The 25,160-nt window shown below is 36.4% G+C and overlaps 1 protein-coding gene across 5 annotated transcripts in view; it reads right to left on the bottom strand.

Moving 5' to 3' along the window:
- Nucleotides 1-1,503: 1,503 nt before the first annotated feature.
- The window catches only part of CBLB (Cbl proto-oncogene B), a 133,707-nt gene continuing 110,050 nt past the window's right edge, over nt 1,504-25,160 (bottom strand). For 3 of the 5 annotated variants that reach the window (XM_062003806.1, XM_062003822.1, XM_062003814.1), the window contains exons 14-19: nt 20,796-20,936; nt 16,349-16,440; nt 16,112-16,243; nt 14,697-14,834; nt 12,061-12,180; nt 1,504-6,891 (exon numbers count right to left, since the gene is read on the bottom strand). In XM_062003806.1, the coding sequence (XP_061859790.1) occupies nt 6,629-6,891; nt 12,061-12,180; nt 14,697-14,834; nt 16,112-16,243; nt 16,349-16,440; nt 20,796-20,936 (886 nt within the window). In that variant the 3' untranslated portion in view covers nt 1,504-6,628. The remainder of the gene's footprint in view (nt 6,892-12,060; nt 12,181-14,696; nt 14,835-16,111; nt 16,244-16,348; nt 16,441-20,795; nt 20,937-25,160) is intronic. The other 2 variants (XM_062003829.1, XM_062003836.1) reach the window with 2 other exon arrangements.

The raw sequence follows: 25,160 nt of genomic DNA, 5'->3' as shown, positions 1-25,160 counted from the left end.
CACGTGAATACAGCAAGTTACCCAGCCACAAATCGTGAAAAGCATACCCACATCATCTTTGAATGAAGCCATAAACAATTTTAATTCTATCTCAGGCCAGGTTCACCACCTGCAACTGTGCTCTGGTCAGCCAGTATCTAACATCATAAAAATGAAGCAGAGATACAATTAACACTCTGGCTCTCCTGACAATTTTTGAGACTGTTTACACAGCAACACCAACACACCAAAGGATGCCAGTGCCTGAAGACAAATCTGTTTATCTCCAAGCCAGCTTTATTGCCAACAGTCTTTTTGGTAGAACTAAACCTCAGAATAGCCAGAAAAACTTTGAAAAGCCTGGAAACCACCCACATGTTAAACTACCAGCAAAAACAAATAAATAAGTAAATAAATATGAGAATTGACATGAGTTTACCACACAGAAATTCAAAGCTGTGCCAGAGACTACAGCAAGGTGGGGACAAAAAGTAGTAGTGTGAAGGTAAGCACTAAAATGACACTATTAACTGTGGTGCAAGTCACCTAGGAATGACACGTACAGGCGCATACTGCCCTTGTCATGTGACTGTGTTGTGCACCAAACATGGTGTTAAAGACTTCCCACACTTATGTGCATCTTGCAAACTACATCTCAAATTCTCTCTTCCATCTACACTCTGAGACAATTTTTTCTAAGACGTCAGACATTTTTTCCTTCTGCTTTTTGCTGTTTGCACCAAACTTCTACACTTTTCTCACCCGACTCACTCCAGACTTTACTCTCAGCATTTTTCCTCTTCATCCCTACTCCCTTCTTCCTCTTTCCATTACACTATTCCCCCTGCCCCAAGATAACTCATGATTTTGACACACCACCTGGACCATCTCCTTTCTCACTCGGCTTGTACAGTCTCAATTCCTTCCCTCACTATCCAGCTACCTTGTCTCTGGAAGGTGTCTTCTGGGTGGGTAGTTAGATTTGTGAGACCTAATGTAAACCATTCATTTCTGTTACACTTTGGGAAACCCGTAATGTGTACCCCTCATTCAGCAGCACATAAAACCAGAAACTCTCTATCTACAGTCAAGCACACTAATACTGGTTCATCTAAAAAGCTGCATAACTACCATCACCATAACCAACCTGTGGGCAAGACTATCTGACAAATGAAGAATAAAGGTCTTTCGAGGGCCACTGATGGAATAATTTGGATGTTGTGGTTTTACCTTTTCTGTGTGAGAATTTTAAAGCTAGGTGATACTTACTGCTTTGACATCAAAGGCTATCCATCCTGGTTACTGATGGCAGTCAGTTACCTTTATCCACAAGTGACTTCTCAACTTTAATGACACATTTTATAAAATTTATCCCTTTGATCTGCACCTCACTCTGCTGTACAGTAACCAAATATAATTGAGACTTTCCAAGCTACAAAACGCATTCATTGGCACAAACTTCTTAACTCTCATATTGAGACACAAGCCATCTTCAAACACGAGGACTGTTATTAGGAGAGGATATCTTTATTGGTTTCTTTTCACATCTCAGAAATAAGGACCTATTGAAATAAGCACAGGATCTCCATCCCTGACAAACAAATAATGAAACAGAAGAGTGTATCTGCTGGTGGAGAAGTGAGCAGGAAAAAATGGCAGTGATATTACAGAAAATGAGCTTTCTCACAGAATTCTGAATTCATTTTGGATAACTACTCACCAGGACCATTCAGATATGGCACGAAAAATCTGTATAATGATTGAGACTAACAAGATTAACACAACACTTATGAGAGATTACAGAAGAAAATACAGATGTGGTTGCAAATTGAGATAGGAAACTATCAAATGTCTGTCATTATTCATAGAATCATAGAATGGTAGGGGTTGGAAGGGACCTTTAGAGATCATCTAGTCCAACCCCCTTGCAGAAGTTATTGCAATAAAGGATGATGAAGGTGGCTGATATCACTGTGAAGAGATTCAGAGTGGGAAGAGAAGAGGAGATGTCAACCAAGTGATGCATCTGTGGGACAAAGGCAGGGCTGAACTTGGCGCAAGCTGCGATGTGAGAGAATAGGATCATTTGATTTTCAGTGTACAAGCCTAGATTAAAAACAGTATTACTGATAACAACCATAGTGAAAGGTACAGAGAATAAAAACTTCGAAATAATGGTCCAGGAATTTTGTGTGGACCATATTAATTGGTAATGAAGACATAAACTTCAAGAAGAAACAGGTGAAAGTCATGTGTTCAAGCAAGGTAATAGCTCTGGAAAACTCTGCCAGCTACTGCCTTGAAGTATTTCCGAACGATGTAGATTTATTTATCTTTGCATAGCCTTTGAAATCAGTGATATTCAATCAGCAATATTCAACCAGCAAATTACCAAAAGACAAGTTCTCCTTAGGGCACTTACTGCATTGTGGTCGAATGCAAACTAGGGAGCATTTCCTATTTTCAGTGTCCTAATTGTTACACAGATGTGCAGGAGAAAGCTATCTGTTTTGGAGTAAATACATGTTCCTCCCCAGCTATCTAGGGAGAAAAAAATGGCTTTTAAAACATGAATGACTACAGTAGTTTGATTATTCTTCAGATTTGGTTCAGCTGTTTAGGTATTTTGCAGAGATGAGAATCACAGCCTAGTTCTGAACTCTGCAGGCTGGTAAAAGAAACAGTGTGAGCTTATTGTAATTTTCTGCATGAAAAAAAAATCTTGTAAATTCATGTACAGTTGCACTATGTGTGGGCCGCTTTGGATGCTACTTATTTAATGGCTATTGTCTTTCTGCCATATAACTGTTACATCTAAAATTACTGCCAAATTATAAATTTTTACTACTGAAATTCAGAAATGAAGCAATGTAGGGGACAAAGTGAATGCACCTGATGCAATGATTCACTTAATTTTAGAGCAATGCCTGACTTTTGTGGCTTACAAAACAATAGTTTCTAAGACCTAGACAGGATATACTACGTTTCGAAAGCACCATGTGAAAAGTAGTAATTTTCGATTACGGAGAGACAGAGTCTTGAAAAATCACGGACCAATCCAATATTCTGTTAACATTAATTTTATAAAATACCTTACATGAACAGATAAAGAACTTGAGCTTACATAATAACCGAAATTTAAAAAAAATGTTGAATAAAATATAAATTAATCGAACACATCACAAAGTTTGCCACATGTTAGACAAGTTTATAAAAGGCATTTTCAGATAAAAGTTATTTGAAAGAAAATCCATCAAAATGGAAACTAGTCCTTTTTCAAGAAGTCATTCCTAAAAGCGTTGAATTCCAGGTGAACAGGTAGCACCTGAATTTGCTTAGAATACGGTTTGCACTTGTTTCAAAATTTGTCCAGCTTTAAGACATAAATTTAAATGCTTTCAGGTCAGAGTCACCGGTGCAAAGTAAAGCTTCAAGCTGAAAATGAGATATTTAACAGAAGAAATGATCCTGCTACAAAACACCCTAAATTCACATTATGAAAAATCTGTGCCAAATACACTCTTGAGATACTGATTATTACCAAATTTTACCAGTGGCCATTTTTAAGGTTCCAGCCAAGCCACTAACATGGGTAATCGCATTGGATTCATTTATTTTATCACAATATCCATTTTTTTCTACTCAGTCTTTGGAAAACAACCATGCTACTGATGTTCACTTACTTTGTTCAACTTCTGATTCAGCCAGTTTGCTTAAAATGCTGTTATTTAGCCAAAAGGAGACAAAAGGTAAGGCCAACACACATCAGAATGATGTCTGCCATGACACTTAATTGGAAGAAATAGGATAGCACATGCTTCTGAGTTTAACCAACTTTGTTCACTCAAGTACTCTTACTGAAGTCAGTCTTCCTTAAAGTTATACAGGTGCATATCTTCCTTAAAGATATACGTGTGCATAACACACTGCCAGACTCAAACCCTTAAGTCTTTCAAAGGTTTAAATGTGTTTAGATAACTATGCTTTTAGAGAAACAGACTGTGGCCAGATTAATTTATTTTATGCCTATTAATTCTTGCAGAGTAAACATCAACACTCTACCAAAGCAATTTCACTGTTTGACTTTAAAACTATTAACCAAACCAGTTTTGCAATAGTCTTCATATTCCACTATTTAGAAATGTTATTAGCACACTCATTTAAAGATTAATGGAACTCTTCAAGTTACCACTCAGAATATTGCTCATCAGGCTTTTTTTTAGCACACACTAAGATAAAAAAAGTCACTAGCGGTCACAACTAGAAAGGAAAAATTTAAAAACCTTAATCTATCAGGCAGCAGTTCCATCCCCTAATTGAAATATAGGGCTGTAATTTATACTAAGCTGCTGCATAAAAATAAGAAAACGAGCTCTTCATTACAACTCAAAATTTCAGAACTCAGTCTGCAGATTGTTTGTTCATCCTTATAAAGTGTTCTTTTTTCACTGTCGTCATTGCTATTCTGACAGTTATGCTAGAACCTCATTTAAGTAATTCCAGTACAAGTAGAGTGTTTAATTTAGTAGCATGAATCATTTTGAATTTATAGTTAGCTAAAATGCGAGTGATGTTGTAAACAAACAAAATGAACAAGGGGGTTCAAGACTACACAAAAGCTTCCCCTCAAAACAGAGGAAAAAGATTTACTTGAATTAAAAGCACAGAGTATAACTTCAACCAAAACTTTTCATAAGCTGTACTCAAGGAATGAACTTTTTAAGGAAGCTGCAAATGCCCTTTTTTAGAACATAAACTCAGAATCATTTGCTTAAATCAAAACAGAAGCTCTTCCCTATACCCTGAATTCTCCTAATCATTTACCATTGAAGCAGATTAACGATACCCATACAATGCTTTGTAATGCTACAGAACAACTGAATTACTTTATGAATAAGTTAGTTGCTGAAACGACGGACTTTGAAATATCACAGTTATTTCTGCTGGGTTTTCCCAGTTATTTTGAATCCTGCAATTCAGCCATTTGCTGTCTCTAGAAAATCTTTAAAACAAATGCATTGGGCCGCAGAGATCTGACCATGAGAGTGATGTAACTTTTACCACTTGCTTTGAGTGAAGGAGAACACTAAAAGCTAAAAGGGAGCAATAAATATATAACTCACACCCAGTTTAGCACACTGTGAAAATTTCCATATATTGGTCACATCTCAAAATGTGAAAAAATTCTAACTGCCACATGGTTTCACTTTTTCAACAGTAACAGTAGTAAAGAAGATTTCAGAGTTTCCCATAAAAACAAGAAAGCAGCCATTGTAAGAATTATATGGACATATTTGGACTCTTCGACTCTACTTTGAACTGAGTTGTCTTCTCATTTAAAATTGGGCTGATTTTTAATTTGGCTTGCATATATTTGGGCTCAAAAACAAAGTATCAAAGCCTGTAGCATTGCTAACCACATAAAGCAAAAATGTATTTCCAACTAAGCAGCTGGAAAAGTGGGTGAATGAATTTGGGTATTAAACATTTACTTGATAATAATGTGTACAGAGGAGAGGTTACTAAAGAAATTTGCAAAAATATATTGCTACAGTAGCATTAGGAATTAACAGTGCATCAAAGATTTTACGTTTCCACGTTAATACAAACTGATCCAAGCCACAGTGAACCACAGGATAATCACTAAAAAAAAAAAAATTAACTGCATTCTACTTTACAGAAACTAGAATTGGAATTTACCTCAATATCATTAACACGATTCAAAAAGAGTCCTTCTAGCCTGGCATGCCTCAATTTAAACAGGTCATAGAGAACTGGTGCCATTAGTGTGCAATTGGAACACAGTGCATTTGGCTTCTTTGAACATTTTTAATCAAATACTCAAATTTGAAAGACTTTTTATGTATTAGAACTCAGTATCGCTGCTGCATCAAGTGTTAAATTTGTTGATTGGGACGATTTTGCAGAAACTGTATAAAAGACCTTGAAGAATACAGGTCATGGAATTTATGTTAAACAGAAAGCTGCCCAACATTACCATCAAAACACCTATAAAAAGGCAATTCATAAACAGAATAACATATTTTACATTCAGATATTTCCTCTCTCAAAAGCAAAGGAATCTCAGAAGAAAAAACACAAATCAGTAGTGAAGGCCACAAACTTTTTGCATTTGATGAGCTGAAATGCAAAAAACAATTAAAGCATCTTGTAAGTGGGGAAAAAAAAAAGATGCAACAACCGAAAATCAGACACAGAACTTCTGTAAGTGATGATATAGTTGATGGAGTGGTCAGCATGGAAACTGTTGGGAATGCTACAGCAGAACTGACCACAAGTACAAGGGAATATGAACAGGAACATAGTACAGATATCAACTAGAAAACTGTAACTTGCCAACTTGTAAACAGGAAAAAGCATTTCACAGATTAAAAGTTCTAGGGAAGTAAACTTCTTTAAATTATTTTGTCAGTTCAACCCTGATTTAAAAAAGTATGGCTAGCAAAAATACATAAGCCTCAGCATATTTATAAGTCTTGATCAGAGCAGCCATGAGCCTTTGATAAACGGCTGGAAACAAACACCCTTCTACTAAGGATGAAAGAAAAATAATCCATTCTGTTCTCTCATTCATCAGTCCACATGTGTATATGTAGAATTCACATGCTCCAAGAAAATCTCGATGCTGCTATAGATTGAGACGTGGGGAAACCGGTGGAGGAAAACAGACAAACTCTCTTAAAATACTACGGGCCACGTCAACGTTATTCTGGGCAATTTCAAGTGCCCTCTTGACTTCTTCAAAGGAATAGCCCTCTCCCATAAGTTTTGCAATCTTTGCATCCACATTTTCTGTGGAACTGTCAGAGTTGTATGGTTTCCTGTGGTGTATTTCTGGTGCAGTCCTCCGAGGAAGTGGTTTAGGGGGCCTGGCTGGTGCTTGTGAACCATCTGTTTCAAATAAAAGAGACAGAAATCATTACAAATTGGCTTAAAATTGTGTTATAGGTAGGTAAAGTCTCATGAAGCAGTTTAAAAAGTAAAATAAAATAAAAAAACCCATGAGGAGTTGTTTCAGTTCATTGATACATCTCATTATAAAATCCAGACAGAAGCTGAGTACCTCAAGAACATCTAAAAATGGAAACAATGTAGAGAAATGCTAAATTAGTAATAGGATAGGAACCTGCAAGTTGCAATCTAAATTACCCAAAGTTGGAAAAAGAGAAAACAAAAACAGCAAAGATGGTGAAAACAGCCAGTCAAAATTTTGAAGACTATCGACATTTTCTTAGTCTGTTTAAAGAAATCCCCAAATTTTTGGATCACAGTTTTATTCAGAACTGTAAATTGCATGGAAGAGGAATCCAGCCAAATATGCCCAAGTGAGAAAAACTCTTCTTTTATTGGTAAATCTTGCAGACTCTGTTCAGTCAACTGCAGTTCATTTAATGCACGAAGTACAGAAATAACTGGTTTCTTGAAACAACTCTCCAGTCCAATCATTTGCAGTGGTGAGAACAGAACATGATCCTTCCTCCTCTCTAGTCCCCTGCTGGAAAGACCTCCTTCCTTTCTTTTCTATGGAAAAGTTACCTTCACAGTTAATGCTTGTGCTAAGAATCACAATGTGCTGATGAAAAATGCTATTAATCAAACTTGCTAATCTTCTCAGAGTCAAGAGTTTTGTGCTCAAGTAAACCTGGTACTTCACTGAAACCACTGTATCCTCACTGATTCTGCAATAAGCAGCTTAAATACAAGCAGACATAGAGCAGAAAACACTTTCAAGAGCAAAATACTTCGAAAAAGTCTATAATCCTTCAAAAAGGGTTCTAAAAACTCCCATCAACAGTGACTTTGATAGGTAAATTAGAGGAACTTCTGGTTGTGATACTTCCTGTTTACTTTCACTAACAGCAATGGCATTCTGCAGTGTTAAGGACTTCAGAGACAGTTTTTCAGTGATGAAAAAATGCTGTATTCCTAGTACTCCCGTTACAACATGTGACCTTATCATCACGCTGGACAGAGAGAACTGTAATTCTACTGAGCGCGTTAAATACTTCAGATGAATCAAGGTGTATTTGTCTCCCAATTTAGTTTCCCTGCATTCAGATGACAGTGCTGCTATGAATTTTAATTCCATTTCTTAATTCAGACGAGAATAGTACTTTTAGCAAAATAGTGCCAATGGATTATAGTAATGTGATCGAAAATTTACCATAAGGGGCTAAGATTAATTTTTTTCAAATGTCATGGCCTATTTTCCTTGAAAATAGTTATGACACAATATACAGATAGTAAGGCTTATTTCATATTTGTTAGGGTTACTTCTCTCTGAAGATGAAAAGAATCATCGAAACACTAAACGTAGTAAACGCCTCTGAAGATCTAAATCTGTTAAGAAGGTGTGCAAGATCCATGAAGCATGCTGGTTTGAGAAATTAATTATAGCTTAAAAAACACAGTTAATTATCAAAAAACAAAATAGAAACAGGTTCAAATTTCTCATTTCACTTATTTTGGAAAATTCAAGACTGTGACAGAATAATATTATTTATATTTAAAATAATAGTGTATCATGTTAGAAACCATCAGTTTTGTTTCACAAATATTTCAAACTAACGTTTTGTTATTTCTAGAGAGGATGAAACAGAATTAGTTTGCAAACTTCGCATTTCCCCCTAGGCCTGAAGTAGAGAAGAAATTCCTTATGCATAGGTCAGATTCTTCTGTCTCCTACAAGAGATTTTTTATTTTTTTGCTCTACCCAGCCTAATACAGGCTTAAAATGGAAGTTATTTGTTGTATAAAACCTTCACTTTGCTGAAGCTTGCAAACAAATTTTATTAAGCAATCACATCATTTAGAAAGGTCATTTTTAATTCTGTCAACAGATCTGCAGCACTGGCATTTTATTCTCACTATAGTGGCATCTCTCTGTAGCAGATACTTTTAAGATCTTCATCCCTCTCTCTAACTCAATTCTCATTATTATTTTTTTTAAGCACTGACATCTCTTTCAATATCTTCACATCCATATAAAATTTTAGCTGAAGCTGGGTATCACACATTGGATCCTGAGCTTAAAGATACTAAGCCTAAGCTTCATGTCCATCTGGACACTGAGATAGAGGTATTTAAGTAGGACTTTCCTTCCCAACCCCCCACCCTCTTTGATGTTTCTGCCACTGCGGATGCCTAACTAAAAATTCAAATAGATTCTCTAATTCTGTAAATCAATAATTTCTGCTGCAAGGAGGTTCCGCTATCATTCACAATTGTGTAATTCAGCCCTAGATTTAACTCTTAGGTAGGTTAGTAGTTAGGCAGACAGGGGCCTATTTTATAAGTGTTTAAAAAGCATGGAAAAAGTTGTAAGGTGAGAACTCTGCCGCACAGCGGAAATACGGTTATTTGCAATGGCACCAACTCTATTCCTCTCTGCTGTGAAACGGCCTTCCTCTCTTTCTGCTTCTCCTGTATTTCCCATGGTCTTTCACTAACAAACTGAGAAGCATCAGAGAATCAGATGATGAAGCTGTTGCAAGTCTCTCTGAAGCAGCAGCAAGCAGCTACATTTACCCTAAGTGGGAAACAGGAATTAAACATATCCAGGGGACATTTATGCTAAGACACTGAGAGAGCCAGGAGAAAGTGAGGAATCAGTAACTGCACATATTGGGCCAGCAAACTGTTAGGTATTATTTTCATATTTTGCATTAGTGTGGCACATTACTCCCATGAGGGTTAATTGAAACTCACCCTGAAATAATATTTTATGTCCTTCCCCTAGCATTTCCTTGTAAAGAAATTTAAATTTGCATGCAACTGCTTTCATAAGGCCAGGTGAGTGAACAGGCAAGCAAATATGCTTAACCAGTCATTTGAATCCCTTTCTTACAGAACAGCTAAATTCTGTAAAATACAGCAAACATCTGCATTATAGGCCTAATTTTCTTCTGGCCTTTCCCACGTATCTGTGGGCTGTGCTTAGGTAAAATATGCTAACTGTTAGCATCATCTCCTCCTCTTTCTTTTATTGTAATGATTTTTAAAAGTTGTACTTAAGAGTATTGAAAAATCCATGCCTTTGTGATAGCTGAAGTGCATAGATGAGAACTATTTTGTAAGTGTTCAACATTGAGTACACTGCCAAATTAGAATAAATTTCTCATTACATGGTGATGATTCAGTGAAACATCATGACAGCAATCTTAAAAACAGCCGAATCACAGCACAGAAGGCCTCCCCATTCTACACTAGTGAACCAGTGGCTACAATTAGATTTTAGAGAGAATTGCGTTCTTTTTCCAGCTATTGCAAAGAATCACCACATAAAACAGCAGAAATGAAGAATTTCCTAAGTGAACTGATTAGTTCAGAATAAACGCAGAACAAAAAAGTTCTGCAGAGTTACACACTCTGCATTGTCTTTTTAAATCAGATGAAGGTGAATCAGTTCATCCTGAAGCTCATCAGTTCTGTTCTATGGAATTACTGCCACTGTAAAAACAACTTTCCAATTAAGAGCATGACATGATCTATCACACAGTTTTTACTTAATTGAAATTAAATTGAATATCTTGTTGTACATCACGCTGACTTAGAATGATACTTATAGCAAAGGTCAACACATACGGGTGTTTCAGAAGATGGGTGTGGGAAACATGCAGATAGGAAAGTATTTATTAAGTGACATCAGGAAGTTCCAAGACCTTAAGCAGCGAGCATCTCAAGCATCAAGCAATGCAGAAAAGCTAAAACTTGTTCTACCACAGAACTGCAGAAAAACTCCATAGCTTTAAAAAGGCAGTTATACCATTGTCATAATTTCTACTATTTCGAAATTTCAAGTGTCCTAAATAGATCAGGTTAACATTGTAGGACAACTAGATCCTTCAGAGTGTGATATATAAAACATGCATTACATAAACCCTTTTTTCTTGACAATAAAAAATTAGAAACACTATTAGTAGATATATCCTCCCCAAAGTACTATTTACCAAGGCATCACACTAATTGTCAAATGCGCTATTCATTAAAAATTATGTAGCATTCTTCAAGCTTACTGAACTGCACACTCGTATGTAAGTTGGAAAAAAATATTCTTTCTTTCCAATACCCCAGCAGAGTAAAAATATGTATTCCCAAGAAGGAGAGAGATAATTACTATTAAAAATATAACATTTTTCCACTTCTGATTGTTGCAATTAAACTCTCATGATCATTATAACTGAAAGACTAAATAAATCCCTTCCTTCTTCATGCATTTGGAAAGAGTTTTCATGCACAATTCACTCTCATCTGGAGAATGAATAATTATTCAAATTATCACTCGGCTCTGTCTTTGTGTGGTCTCTTCACACAGCAAAATGATGCAGGTGGGACAATCCTTCCCCTTTCCCACATCCCATGGGTATCTAAATAAAAGAAAATCTATCTAAAAATTGGTGAAAGTGCTTAGAAATACAGGTAATGCTGTCATTTCACAATGCTATTTTAATTAGAGGAGCTTTCCTTCAAATACTGTTCATGTTGCCTGAATATCATAAGCAAAATTTCTATGGCAGAAGAATTGCTTCCACTGTACCCATTCTGTTGCAAATTAAAGACTTAACTATAATTAGTTTTGGTTCTTGATACTTTATTAATACACATTTAAAAACATTTCTTAGAAGTCAGAACAAACATATTAGCAAAAAAAAAAAGAGCAGAAAATAGTGATGCTACTTTTAAGTATTATTTTAGGAGCAATGAAACAAAGGTGGACATGTGGTCAGTGCTGGACTTTTGATCTCTTTTGACCTTTGAAGATAGCAGAAAAATCTCATCCTTTCTCAGTAAATAAGGAGCACTACAATTCACACAAGCATTCATTTTGGCAGCTAGTGAAACTGATGCCGTAATTTCCACAGCTACAGACACTAGATAGCCACTTCTGCCTTTGTTGTAGAACTTTAACCTGTTATCCTTTGATGATTTCATATTTTTGTAAAGCACTATTAGCATTGACATTTGTTGCCTGGAATGACAAAAAGCTCATGGGACTTCAGAGATGTAAGTTACATTCTTCATAAAGCTGTAATACTCTACAAGAACAGTTTTCTACCTTACCTGAAGAGGGAGGAAGTTGATCATAGTCTTGAGATGTCCTATTTGTTTTGACATTTTCCCCAGTTACCCTACGAGCAGGTGGCAAAGGAACATGACCAGTCATCACATCAAAATGGGGATCTGCAATAAAAGAGTAAAAAAGAAGTCTTAAAATAATTGGAATTGTTAGCTGGGAGAGGGCTGATGTATGGAAGCTAGGCTTAAAATAGTCACCCTTCACACAGAGGAGCCATGAATACAAACAGAGGTATTCCCCAATAGCACCTGGATATTCACATATACATCCAAATTCAACACTTGCACAGTACACATGTAACTATGACTTTAAGTGACAAAAACAAGAGCGCATCTCAAAGTTGGTCTATCCTGCACTGACCATGGCTCTTCTATTCACCCTTTAATTACCCTAACCCTGACGTAGCTTTGTGCCTGACAAATCATGGAAGAGGTTGCAAAGCCTGAAGCAGCAGCACAGTTAAAATATCCCCCAGCTACCCAGTTTGGTTAGAGCTTCAACACTTCCATGCTTTGCAGTTCACAAAGACTGCAGGGTAGATTTCCTATTCATAGTCCTACCTATGTGTAAATATTACAGGGACTGGCCTAAAGGCTGTGACTAGGCTTTTCAGTTCTCTTGGCTGATTACAGGAACACGATTTGAAAAATGAGAGAAATACGTAGTCCTGACATATCGTGTCCTTTGTTTTGTTTTGTTTTTGGCTATTGAGGATGCAGCTCAGCAAGTGTTAACATTATCCCAGACCTGTCTTCTGCTCTGGATTCACAAAACTGTTTGTATGGGAACACAACTTTTTGCTGTTGTCAATGATGAGATTATTTTTCTAATCTGACAGGCTCTGATGGATAGCTCAGAAATCACCCCCAAGACTTGCACGGAAACCAATTATCAAAAACTCATAATAAATCATCTCCAGTGGTTTATTTGACAAGATGCAAAGTCAGTAATATGGCTTTAGAAATACTATACAAATAAAAAAGACCAATCTACACAGCCATGTGTGCCTAAGTAGATATATACATGTCATAAGATTAATGAAAACTGCTGCTGTAAGACCGTATTCGCTATGCAAATAAGAACAACAATACATGGCCACAGACACATTTTCCAGATTTTTAATTAAAAATTAATATATGTTTTTCAACACTATCAATGATGTTGCTTAGATTATTTGGAAATAACAGCAATTTAAAACTCTGCATGGTTCTAAGAACTGCACACAGATAGATGGAACTTGTGTGCATCTTTGTGAGGGCTTCTATTTTTCCTCTCCATTCCCATTAGAATTGAATGGAACAGTGTGTGTTTTTGCATCAGAAGATACAAATGAATCACCTATTCAGACTAGACTGCTGAAGATTATTTTTATTTTTAAGTGTAGAAGATAAATTAATTCCGCCCTGTACTTACAAAGATCGACCTTTACATCCTGTAACGTGCCAAGTCTTTTTTACTTGGCTTATACGAGAAAGTAGCACACCGAGCTGAGTTCGCATTATGAAATATATAGTTTTGAAAAATTACTGGATGTCAGGCCTCAACTGGTGACAAAAATTACATAATAAAAACATTCCATAAAAGGTGACTTCAGTTCAACCTAAAACTAGCTCACTTTCAGCACACAGCTTTCACAAAGGTCGGCCAAGCACCCAACAATCTGTCAGGCCATTATGGAGTTGCACATGACCACTTGTCGTCTATACTCTGACCTTCATGTGATACTGTCACCAAAACAGTGCAATTTATTACTCTCTAAAAAGCTTCTAAGAAAAAAAGATACTATCAGGAAGACAACTAAGCAAAATACAAGGTCGATGATCCCTGAAAATATTCCTGATACAGGTATACTTAAGACACCAATATCCTTCAGAAGTTGCCACAGAAAAAGAGAAGTCACTTCATGGGAATGCCCTGAAGCTCACAAACACCTGATGTGTAATCTCATTAGCAGCAAATGTATTCATCTTAATTAATCTGACAACCAAACACTTTTCAACTCCAAGACAAAAATAATAAATTGTGAACATAGCTTTTATAACTTTTAAAAGCAAAATACCAGACTGTCACAGTGATTCATGGGGAGAGATAGGTGAATCTTGACTTATCAAAAAGGTCATGAACCACAGGTGTCTGCTACTGCCTTCATATTAAATATAGTTTTGCAGCAAAACTGTACAACAGTTCTAGCAAAGGAGGATGTTCTTTTCTCTTTTCTAGTTTTCCCAAAGTTCCAACTTGAAAATAACTCCCACGGATTATGTTTTCTATAGAAAAGAATGGAGCTGACAAAAGGATACAGACTAGTATTACAGATTACAGCAGAAAACCTGGCACTTCACAAGTACCAATTCTTATTAGAAAAGTGGAATTCACCAAAATATCTAGCCTAGTATACAAATATTGACCTTGTTTCATTGCTTTGTGATAAGGAAACATAAAGTCTTTTTATAGTCTGAATTGTTTCATCTCCAATGTTAAAAAAATCCTACTTTTTAATATTTTATATAATGAAATATAGACAAAACAGACATCTGAAGCCTGATAACAACTTTTATCACAGAACAGGTAAGCTTCTGAAGGAAAATTAAATAAAATGTTGCTTCCTTTGTATTCCTACCAGAATGAAGGAACAGTTCATGTCCTGAAGAAGGTCGGCTTCCTGAGCCAGCAGGTTTTGTGTGCTCGATCATGCTGTGCCGAGCAGGGGGTGGTGGCGGTGGTAGTGAAGGAGGTGAATTTTCAAATGCATCTTCACCTGCATTTATAAAGAATTATTAGATGTGCAAAACTTCATTAAAAACTGTAAAGAGACTGAACATTTATTTTTCTCTGCTGTGTTTACTCCTAGGGTTCTTCTAGCAGTTCAATGACTCCTGTAATGAAACTGTAAACCTGACTCTTAGTATGCACTACCCTCTCCTAATACATCCTCTGAATGACCTTTTGCATTGCTCAGTTTCTTTTCTGGGATGAGGGGAGAGATTTCTTTTAGTGGTTCAATTGAAAGAGTGTATTACAACAAAAGCTTCACTGAGTATTGTTGTAGAGTAACAGCTGTGTTTCAGTGGCTAAGCAAATACTTTCCTACTCAAAAACCAGTGCTGACTTACACCAAATCTGCTACATTTTTATTCACAGAATCACAGCACCTTATTATGTATTATTTTTATCTGTTCTTCTAAAGCTCTGACCCTAGACGTAAAGTAAATTTTCTAGAGCTTGGTAAAAGAATGCACTCTTTATGCAGAGGTGGTGCAGACAGGACTAGACCAATCAGTGTCATTTTTATGTGTTCTTCTGCCTTCAATTCCATATACTCTCATAACTCAGGAGCACTTCAGGGACCAGAGAGAGTATAGTGTAGGAACATGGCAAATGTTCAGAAGGTTTTATGGGACCAGAAAATTGGATTGTGACACAAATACACAGACAGAATCATGCAGCTGAGCTTGTCAATGAGAGTGTGGGTGGTAGCCAAGCACAGCACTGGTGCATACGCAGAGCTCACTGTCTTTTGTGTAAGAGAACAGAACAAAAATCAGGGTTGAAAAAGATAGCTCTTGGTGTCTGTAGGCAGCAGTTAGTTTTGAACTGTCCCTTGACAGTGAAAAAATGCCCAGAAACAGACTTTTAAAGCTATTTTTGTTTTACATAAATACTACTTCTTTGGCATGCTACTGTGTATTTGATGAATTATTTAAGCTACAATAGGAAATATCTTCCACTACTGCATTAAATTGCAATGTTCCAACTTAATACAAACGGGAAACAATATTTTAGAGAGAATGCTTTTTCTTTTCTTTATAGCTTGAATACAGATTTAGTATGCCTTTTCATAGTTATTGCATGAGGGCTTACAGACAGATATCAACTACAGATCATTGACACAAACACTGTCTTCCTACTGCATTTAGCCCACAGCTTGTTTGCTGCTCTTGAGCTACTCAACGTTGTTTCTTTTTCAATAAACATGGTATTTGGTTCAGCTAAGCAACGTTAAGCATTAAATGTAATCAGCAAAAAGTCTGCAACCTAAAGGGGGCACCAGAAGATCATAATCGGAGGGTGTCCTGTTGAGCAAAGAGCTGTGTTTTGGGTTGTCTCTGGTAGGAGGTCGTGCAGGTGGCAAAGGTACCGGAACAGTAGGTGCATCATAGACATCTCCTGAATGACACAATCACAAGAAGTGAATATTTTCTCGCTGTATCCCTAGAACAGCACAGAATAAATGTTCTTGTTAAATAGTGGAAAAAAACCCCTAAACCATACCTAACTCCGGATGTTTTGATTTCTTCATCTCAGAAGTAGTGCTACTGTGTGTGCCATTCGTTATTCCAGCACATTGGCCATTTTCACACACCCTGAATACAGACAGGAAACAGGAAGCAATTAACCAGTTATCCAAGTATTAATTCCCAGAATGACCAAGTACCTGAGCTGGCAGTTCATTATATGGAAACATGAAAGATGATAAGCTGCACCAATTTTAAAATTTACGGTTTTTATATTGAGAGCAGATACTGGTTAACCATCAATAAAACTGCTTTGAAGGAATATACTGCTGTCTTGATGGGATACTAACATGGCTTAAATAACTCATTCAAGGCTGAAACACAAGATAGAGGAAGAATTAACACTAAACCTAGTCTTCATTTTAGAGCACAGGTCTATTCACACAGCTAAGTCACAGACTTGATCCTATTTTACCTTCCCAACCACTGAGATTTCCCTTGCAGAAATATGACAAAGGGAAATGCGGATGTTGGTAATGATCCAAAACTACACAAGAAAGTCATTAAAAAAAAAGTAAAACAAAACAGAGCCAATCCTCCCCCCCAAAAACAGAACACCATAACACATCACCAGAAGTAATAACTTTCAACTAAATTCTTAGCCAAACATTTAAAAAAGAAAGAACTAGCCAAAGTAGTTTTGCAGGCATAAATTAATTTCTGTATCCAAAAGCTGCATCTCACTGATACTTGTACCAGAGTTTACTGATTTTTTAAAATGGAAGCATACTGTGCCCTCAAAACAAAAAACACTATCAAATTAATTATGAAAATAATCTAAACCAAACAGTACAAAGTTGCCTATAATCTTGTCAGAAAAATATTGCAGATTATTTTTGTAAGAAGACTGTTCAAATACAGTAGGAAAAAAAAAAGAAAAAAGGGCTTTTCACAATATTAAATATTGTTTGCATAAATGTGAAGACCTGGAAAATTATTCTTGCCATTGAAACTGTGGACTATGCCTATTCAGAAAGAACCACAGAGTTTCTTTGGAAAAGGACCTCCATGCTAAACAATTCCAGCTTAAAAATAAAATCCCAACCCACCATGCACCATTATTACTAAATATTGGCAAATCTGCTAAACGTATATGCAGCTAAAATTTCAGATCTTGGGTTTTTACCAACAGTACGAACATTAATAAACCTATTAACTTTGGCCATATGGAAAAGAAGAATTAATAAAGGTCTGGAATAATTTAAAATATATAAACAGGAAAGAGGAAGTGAAATTGTATTTGTGGTCCCAAGAGTTGTATCTAGAAGTAATGAAATAAATGTAAAAATAATTACAAGACTTAAAAAAATAAACCAAAAAAAATCCTAATGGTAAGAGCTAATTTGTTATGGATTAATTTCCCCAGGGAAGTGGTAGAGGAAGTGTTGCTTCTATCTTTGAAATTACATTGGTTCAATCTCTCAGAAGCAGGGGATACGACACTTCCTTTGACTCCTCAGCATATACACTCCATTAGAAACAAATTGAAGTAGAAAATATTCTTATCTGCATTTTCAATAACCTAACCAGCCACAGGCAGCAAGATAACAGCCTGGCACCACTTTGGAAATATTCAGGTCATAATGACCCCAGTTAAGTGATCAGTTTACTGAAATACTCGCTTACATCAACAGTAAACACCAGAAAGAAGAGCAGTAAATGAATACTAATAAGTAAGCCTTCTGTACTTTCTTTTGGAAAAAGCTTTAATAGAAAAAGATAGTGGATGCAATAACATATCATTTTTCTAATAGTAGTCTAATTAGCAATGCTGACATCTTTCTCTCCCTTTCTTCTTGCTGAATTTGTCGCATACCTGGGGAAGAGATGATCAGTTGTAACAAACCATTCAAATAAGACTATGAACATTTTCTCTATTATTCTTGTACTATTTTTAGCATTGCCATATTTAATGGTAAAAGAACAAAAAGTCATAGAGGTGATGGTGGAAGAATTACATAATTCTTAAATTACAAAATGCCCAGAAGAAAATTTATAGGCTCTTTAGTTTACTGAAAACTCTAAGTACTATCCAAGAACTGAGGAAGCAACCCTTAGGAAAGAGATAAGAGAAAGTGACACTGGATAACAACAATACAAACTATTGTTCACAGTTTTGCATTCTATGATTCTATGAAAAGGTAAGGTTTTATTGACACTCATGACCTCATGAGATTTTAAAAAGTGCATTAGAAGAGTAGAGTATCAACCAGAATCAAGATTCTTTTTGAAAGTTTTATCTCAGCTTTCACATCCAAGCAGTGACATTAAATGGAGACATTTCGAGTATATGAATCATATATATTCATAGATAAATATTCAACAGTGTTTTATTTTGCTTTAACGCTTAGGACAATAGTTTGTTACCAGAATATATAAGAAGATGATTTGGCAGTTATAATTCAGAGTAAATCAAATGATAAGCTGAGGTATTTTCTCTGTAGCAAGTCCTAGTTTAATGCCAAAAAATCCCACTGTAAGTGCAAGACCAAGTATACTAGCTAAAAAATAAACTAGAAAAAAACTTTGAAATTATCTTTCCATCTACAGCCTCTGCAATTCCATGGCCTGGTGAAATGCTGTACCAGACAACTGAAAGCGCTCAAGTCTTTGTTTCTGCTAAAGGATATCAGAAAACAAGAAGCTTCTAGTTTTCCAGCTGGTTATTTTCTCAAGGATCTTTCAGGGTGCATATCAGACAGTAGCATTTGTTTCAGTTCAAAATCCTAACTTGAACTAAAATTTCCACTCTCAGCACTTTGGGTTATGTTGCAGACAAGTCTCACAGCATGCACACGCAATTGCTTCTGGATGATGTTAACTCAAAGCATAGGAACTCCATCCATTGTGCTGTGATTACTAAAGGGTACTCTAGTCAAAAGGACCATTTTAGGCCTAGTCTGAATTCAAAACTTCCTAAAACATACAGTGTTGATGTGGGGTCCTTGGAGTCAACTGGATCCCTCTATAGACTCACTCCTATTGTACCACACTACGTACTAGATATAGACCTCAGAAGCTGCTAAATCAAGTTAATCTGTTCACATACTGCTCTCTCCAGTTGTACAGGTGACACTCTATGTAACTCTACTCATGAAAGCAACTCAGCCTCTATTAGATGAGTTTGCATGGTACAGAAAGATAACCCAATGCAGAAGCACAACACTCAAGATTAAAAAATTGCACAGGTGAAAAAAGATTAGCAGTCTGGAAGTCTGGGGTTTTTTTCTTGCTTTTCCCTGGGCCAACATGAAGAGTTTTATTCATCATCAGTTTATTTCTTTATTTTTTAAGTCTCCCACAGTAGACAGAAATTTAAGTACTCCAGATCATAAAGCTCAGACAACTGTGTAATATTCTATGCAGTGAAGGTTGGATCAGCATTTCTAATAAACACAGAACTTTTAACCTGCATGCAAGGAGCAATCAGACTATGACCTTTTTCCCACCTGTTCTAAATGTTGATTGAAGAGGTCTAAAGACTGTAATTGGCTAATTTGGGAATGAAACACATATGGAGCTTTATTGATGGTGAGTCCTTGACATCACATTCCGACAGAGACAGGAAAAACTGGCAATATGCCACTGTATTTTTTTTAATAGTAGAAGAGACTGAACTTTAGATCAATACTTGATTTTAATATTGTATTTTGACCTGCAAGACCCGTAGAGAACTGGCCCTTCCTTTTCCCAAATGTTATTCTCTTAATTACAGATGTTCAGATTTCATTAATGAGTTGAAGTCCACCAAGAATGACACAGCCTTTAGTTACCATGCCCCTTGGCTCCAATTCTCCTTGCTATAATCCATTAATAATACAGGACTGTCAAAGTTTGGAGATACTATTTTAGAACACATTTAAGCAAAAGAGGTAACTGAATTAAGAAAAAAAAAAAATTGTCTTCCTGAGAAGCACGAAGAAAATACACTGTGAAACAGGCTCAAAAAACTAGAAAGATACAGTACACATGGAACAGATTGAGAATACAAGTTCACAGATACAGGGGCCATTTCACATATTTTTCATTACTTTGTTACTTCTTAAATTTAATTATATAAAATAAGAAAGTTTAAGATTTTCAAAGCTGAATTGGGGAATGTTAGTCCCCTGATTCTCCTTAAAATTGAATTCACAAGAATTGTGGGGTTGGATCTTCTGGTCTGTTCTGAAAATCTCAGCCTAAGGGAAAAAAGGATCAACTGCTGAAATGCAATTCAAAAGCAAAAACTACCCAGCTGAGATACAAACAGAAATACAACTCAAGTGAACTTCGCAAGTTTATGACTATGGTGGTGGTCAAATGAAATAAAGGCATAAAAGTAGTCCAAGTTTAAAAGACAAGATGTTTTAGAAGGCAGGGAAGCTTAATCACGATTATGTTTTGGTAAATAAGTTGCCTTCAAAGCTGCTAAATGATCTTACCGAGGTAGAGGCTTTATATTATGACTGTGAGGTGGTTGTGAGCTCAGTATTACAGGATGTGAAGAAGGAATTTTGTATTCATCATCATCTGTGTGATCCCTTGATTTATCAGACAAAGAATCTGCTGAAGAAACAGGGCACCTAAAGAGATGAGAAAAAGATCATTTTTCCTTTAACTGTGTAATACAGAAAATACTCTTATTTATTCTAAACATCCTTAATACGTCTGCTACACATGAGGTAACAAAAGTGCCATGTTAATCTATGACTTCTAAAGTTACTGGCTGTTTTGTCCCTGAGAATCCACAGAAAAGAAGAGTTGCTGATTTTCTGAGGCTGAAACAGTTACTTTAAGCAAACATAGCAGAGAATTGCAAAGAATTGGTACTAAATAGGTACTTACAAGGCTTAACCTGTTTGCATTTATCAAAAGAAATAAGAAGTCAATTCAGGGCAAAAAGTAGCAGGGTTCACTGAGGAAGTGGACATCTACCCTTTCAGTAAAGTCTTATTCCAGCCATTACATGATTATCACAGAATTTGCAAGTATTTGAAATTATTTCTACTTCATATAATAATTGTCTTCACTTGTCCTCTCAAACAGCGATTTATATCACTTGTTGAATGCAGCCCTGGAAAGAGGTAGACTTTACAGTCTCCATTTATATAGTCTCCATTTATAGGTAACAAGTTTCACGTTGGAAGGATATATTGCTGAATATGAGATTTCTTTTAAAAAAAGGCTAACTCCTACAGTCTGGTTTTCTGTGATATGATTGTGAACAAAATGAGGTGCAAAAAACTTCTTTTAGTGAGCAGTCTGGAAAAAGTATTTTAGATGTTAACAAACAAGCTCAACATCTCTTTTGGCCTTCATAATTATTTAGGTTATAGGTCTAGCAATCAACATCATCTACTCTTTGATACATTGAGCCCTCTGTTTATAGTAGTTACTCCAATACATTAAGATAAGAAAGAAAATCACAAAATATCTCAAACACAAAAGCTTACATTAAAGACTTGATTTAACTTCAGCTTCATCACACGTGAAAACTGAAACCAGAAGTTTAATTCTAATACCAGATGAAGATGAAAAGTAGTTCGTAACTTAAAAAATCATCTCAATGTGACATGAGTGTAAAACACCTTTATGCTTTTGACAAAAAAAAAAATTAAATCGTATAATCATAGAATGGTAGGGGTTGAAAGGGACTTTTAGAGATCATCTAGTTCAACCTCCCTACAGAAGCAGGTCCCTCTAGATCAGGTAACACAGGAACACGTACAGCTGGATCTCCAGGGAAGGAGACTCTACAATCTCCCTGGGCAGCCTGTGTCAGGGCTCTGTCACCTTCACAGTAAAATACTTTTTTCTTATGTTTAAATGGAACTTTTTGTGTTCCAGCTTCATCCCATTAGCTCTTGTCTTGTTGCTAGGTACAACAGAAAAAAGGGATGTCCCAACTTCCTGACATCTACCATATAATCAATAGAATCCAAATATCCATATAATATTGACATATTTATAAATATTAATGAGATCCCCCCTCAGTCTCCTCTTCTCCAGACTAAACAGTCCCAGTTCCTGCAGCCGTTCCTCACAAGAAAGATGTTCCAGTCTCCTGATAATCTTGATGGCCCTGCACTGGACTCTCCAGAAGTTCTCTGACCCTCTTGAGCCGAGGAGCCTAGAAGTGGACATGGTACTCCAGGTGAGGCCAGGGCAGAGTAGAGGTGGAGGAGAAATTCCCTTGACCTGCTGGCCACACTCTTCTTGATGCATCTCAGAATGTCAATGGCCTTCTTGGCCACGAGGGCACATTGCTGGCTCATGGTTAGTTTATTATCAACCAAAACTCCAAGGTCTCTCTCTGCAGAGCTGCTCTCCAGCAGGTCAATCCCCAGCCTGTACTGGTGCATGGGGTTGTTCCTCCCCAGATGCAGGACTCTGCACTTGCCCTTCTTGAACCCCATGAGGTTCCTCTCTGCCCAACTCTCAAGTTGGTTGAAATCCCGCTGAATGGCAGCACAGCCTTCTGGGGAATCTGCCAGTCCTCCCAGCTTGGTGTCATCAGCAAACTTGCTGAGGGTACGCTCTCATCAGGGTTGTTGATGACATTGAGCAAGACTGGCCCCAGAACCGATCCCTGTGGAACCCCACTGGCCACAGGACTCCAACTCGATCCTGTGCCACTGATCACCACCCTCTGGGTTCTGTCATTCAGCCAGCTCTTGATCCACCAAAAATACCTCAAACAATACTTGCAAGATCTTGAAAAAAGATGTGCAATGCACTCATAGCCAATTTGATTTCTGGCTAGAAAAAATGGACAGTCCCTAACCTGAACTAAACACTACTTGCTATTAGCTACTTGCAACTTCTCAGACACTTTTTCCTTCAATCAGTAACGTACTTTTGACTTTAGAAACAGGCTCATGAAAGATGGGAATGCAACTTCTTTTGCAAAGGCATACTAGCTAATTAGGAAAGATTTATGGAACTAAACTGCAAACTCTACATTACAGTTTTCATCCACATTCTGTAGAGGGAGTAAAATTTCACACAGCAATGTAGTGCGAAACTCCTTTTTCTATCCTTCATTTCTTAGATGGACAAGAGGTTTGTGTCACTGCTGTACACATACTTTGAATAACAAAAGGTAAAAATTTACTAAGACAATGAGAAATCTGTAATTCTCAGGAAGACAGTTGAAAAGCCCACAAAGAATAAATTCTCCCTTTTCTGTGGATGTGCAAATATTCTTACCTGGCTATTCTGCATGTTGGTTTTGTTTGGTTTTTTTTGCTGTTTTTTTTTTGTTTTTTTCAATATATATGTAAAACTTGAAAAGAATCACAAATTGAATTGCTGGCTTCTGCAGATAGCAATGTTTGAAGTGGTAATACCTACACCAGAAATGTCCAATACTGACTAATACCAAACATCCAAAACAGATTGGCAGTATTATTTGAAGCCTTCTTCAAAAGCTATTATTGGGAAAAAACCCACAAGCAAAGCTTCCTTTCTCTGTTGATAAATTGTTACTGGTTTGGAACTATTATTAAAGACTATTTATAAAAGTTTCCGAATACTGTGTAGTCTTAAAATAAGACTTTCACACTAGTAAAGTCTCACGTTAAATTAAGGAAAATACTTGCCAGATTGTAAACATTAAGTTATTAAGTTTTGAAAGCTGCTTTTGATTTTTAAAACGGTAGAAGAGTTTGAGTACTAACATACAGCTGACATATTATTAAGGTCCTAAAATTATCTTATAATTACATTTTATTAATATTAAAGAATTCATATTGTAAAAAAAATATTGCTCTTCCAATTTACTTATTGTAAGAATATTCGACTCCAGATCTCTTTTACTTTGTTCTAGAGGTCTATCCCATTTTGTCTATGATGATTGAAATTTCTTCAAGGCAAGCTGCTTTATTAAACCTCTATTGTTCTAAGACTAACCGTATGGTTCTACACAAAACCACCTACTAAGATAACTAGACAAATATTTTCCAATTTTTGTAACTACACGGATGAATGCTGTCAATTTAAGCAAAGTTGTGAAATACTTAAGCATCTGTTTACCAAGCTGCTAGAATTTTCCATACTTATACTTCAACAAATTTCATTAGTCTTATATGTTTAGAAGATTTGTGTACAGGGAAATAGAAAAGTGACTGATACACTGTATTTATTCATTCTCTAGTTCACCTTCCCATACCATAAGAGGAAATATTTTAAAATTGAAAGTCAGAATTCTGATAAGTGAAGACTTTGTGTTTTCTGGTTTATTGAAGACAATACTCAATGTTATCCTACTGAGTACCAAGAGCCAAAGGCAAAACAGGAGAAGATGAGATAATTCACTTTTGTTGAGCCACTTAATGTCCAGCTTAGTTGTTAACAGAACTCCAGGGAAATCAGCATGTCACATTAATTTAGAAGTACTTCAGGGAAAAGTTCCCCTTCCATTATTTAATGGTAAACTGATTCACAGAACTTAACACAATGAATTTGCAGTCAATGTATTTCAGTCTGGATCAGGACCATGCTCTTGAAATAAACTCCTTTAATCTTCCCACTTTCCATGCTATGGTTTGCACTGAGGAAGGTACAACTTGAATACCTATCGGGTTAAACTAAAATACACAATCCATTCCAAGTATGTCCTTACTATGTTCATGTAGTCTAACCCCCTGCTCAAACATGTTCACGTAGATCAGGTCACACAGGAACACATCTAGGAGGGTTTTGAAGACCTCCAGAGGAGACTCCACAGCCTCCCTAGACAGCCTGTGCCAGGGCTCCCTCACTCTCACAGGAAAGAAGTTTTTCCTCATGCTGAAGTGGAATTTCCT

This window comes from Colius striatus, chromosome 1 (genome assembly GCF_028858725.1).
Source record: "Colius striatus isolate bColStr4 chromosome 1, bColStr4.1.hap1, whole genome shotgun sequence".
Classification (NCBI taxonomy): domain Eukaryota; kingdom Metazoa; phylum Chordata; class Aves; order Coliiformes; family Coliidae; genus Colius; species Colius striatus.
This window is presented reverse-complemented; position numbering and strand designations above follow the sequence as displayed.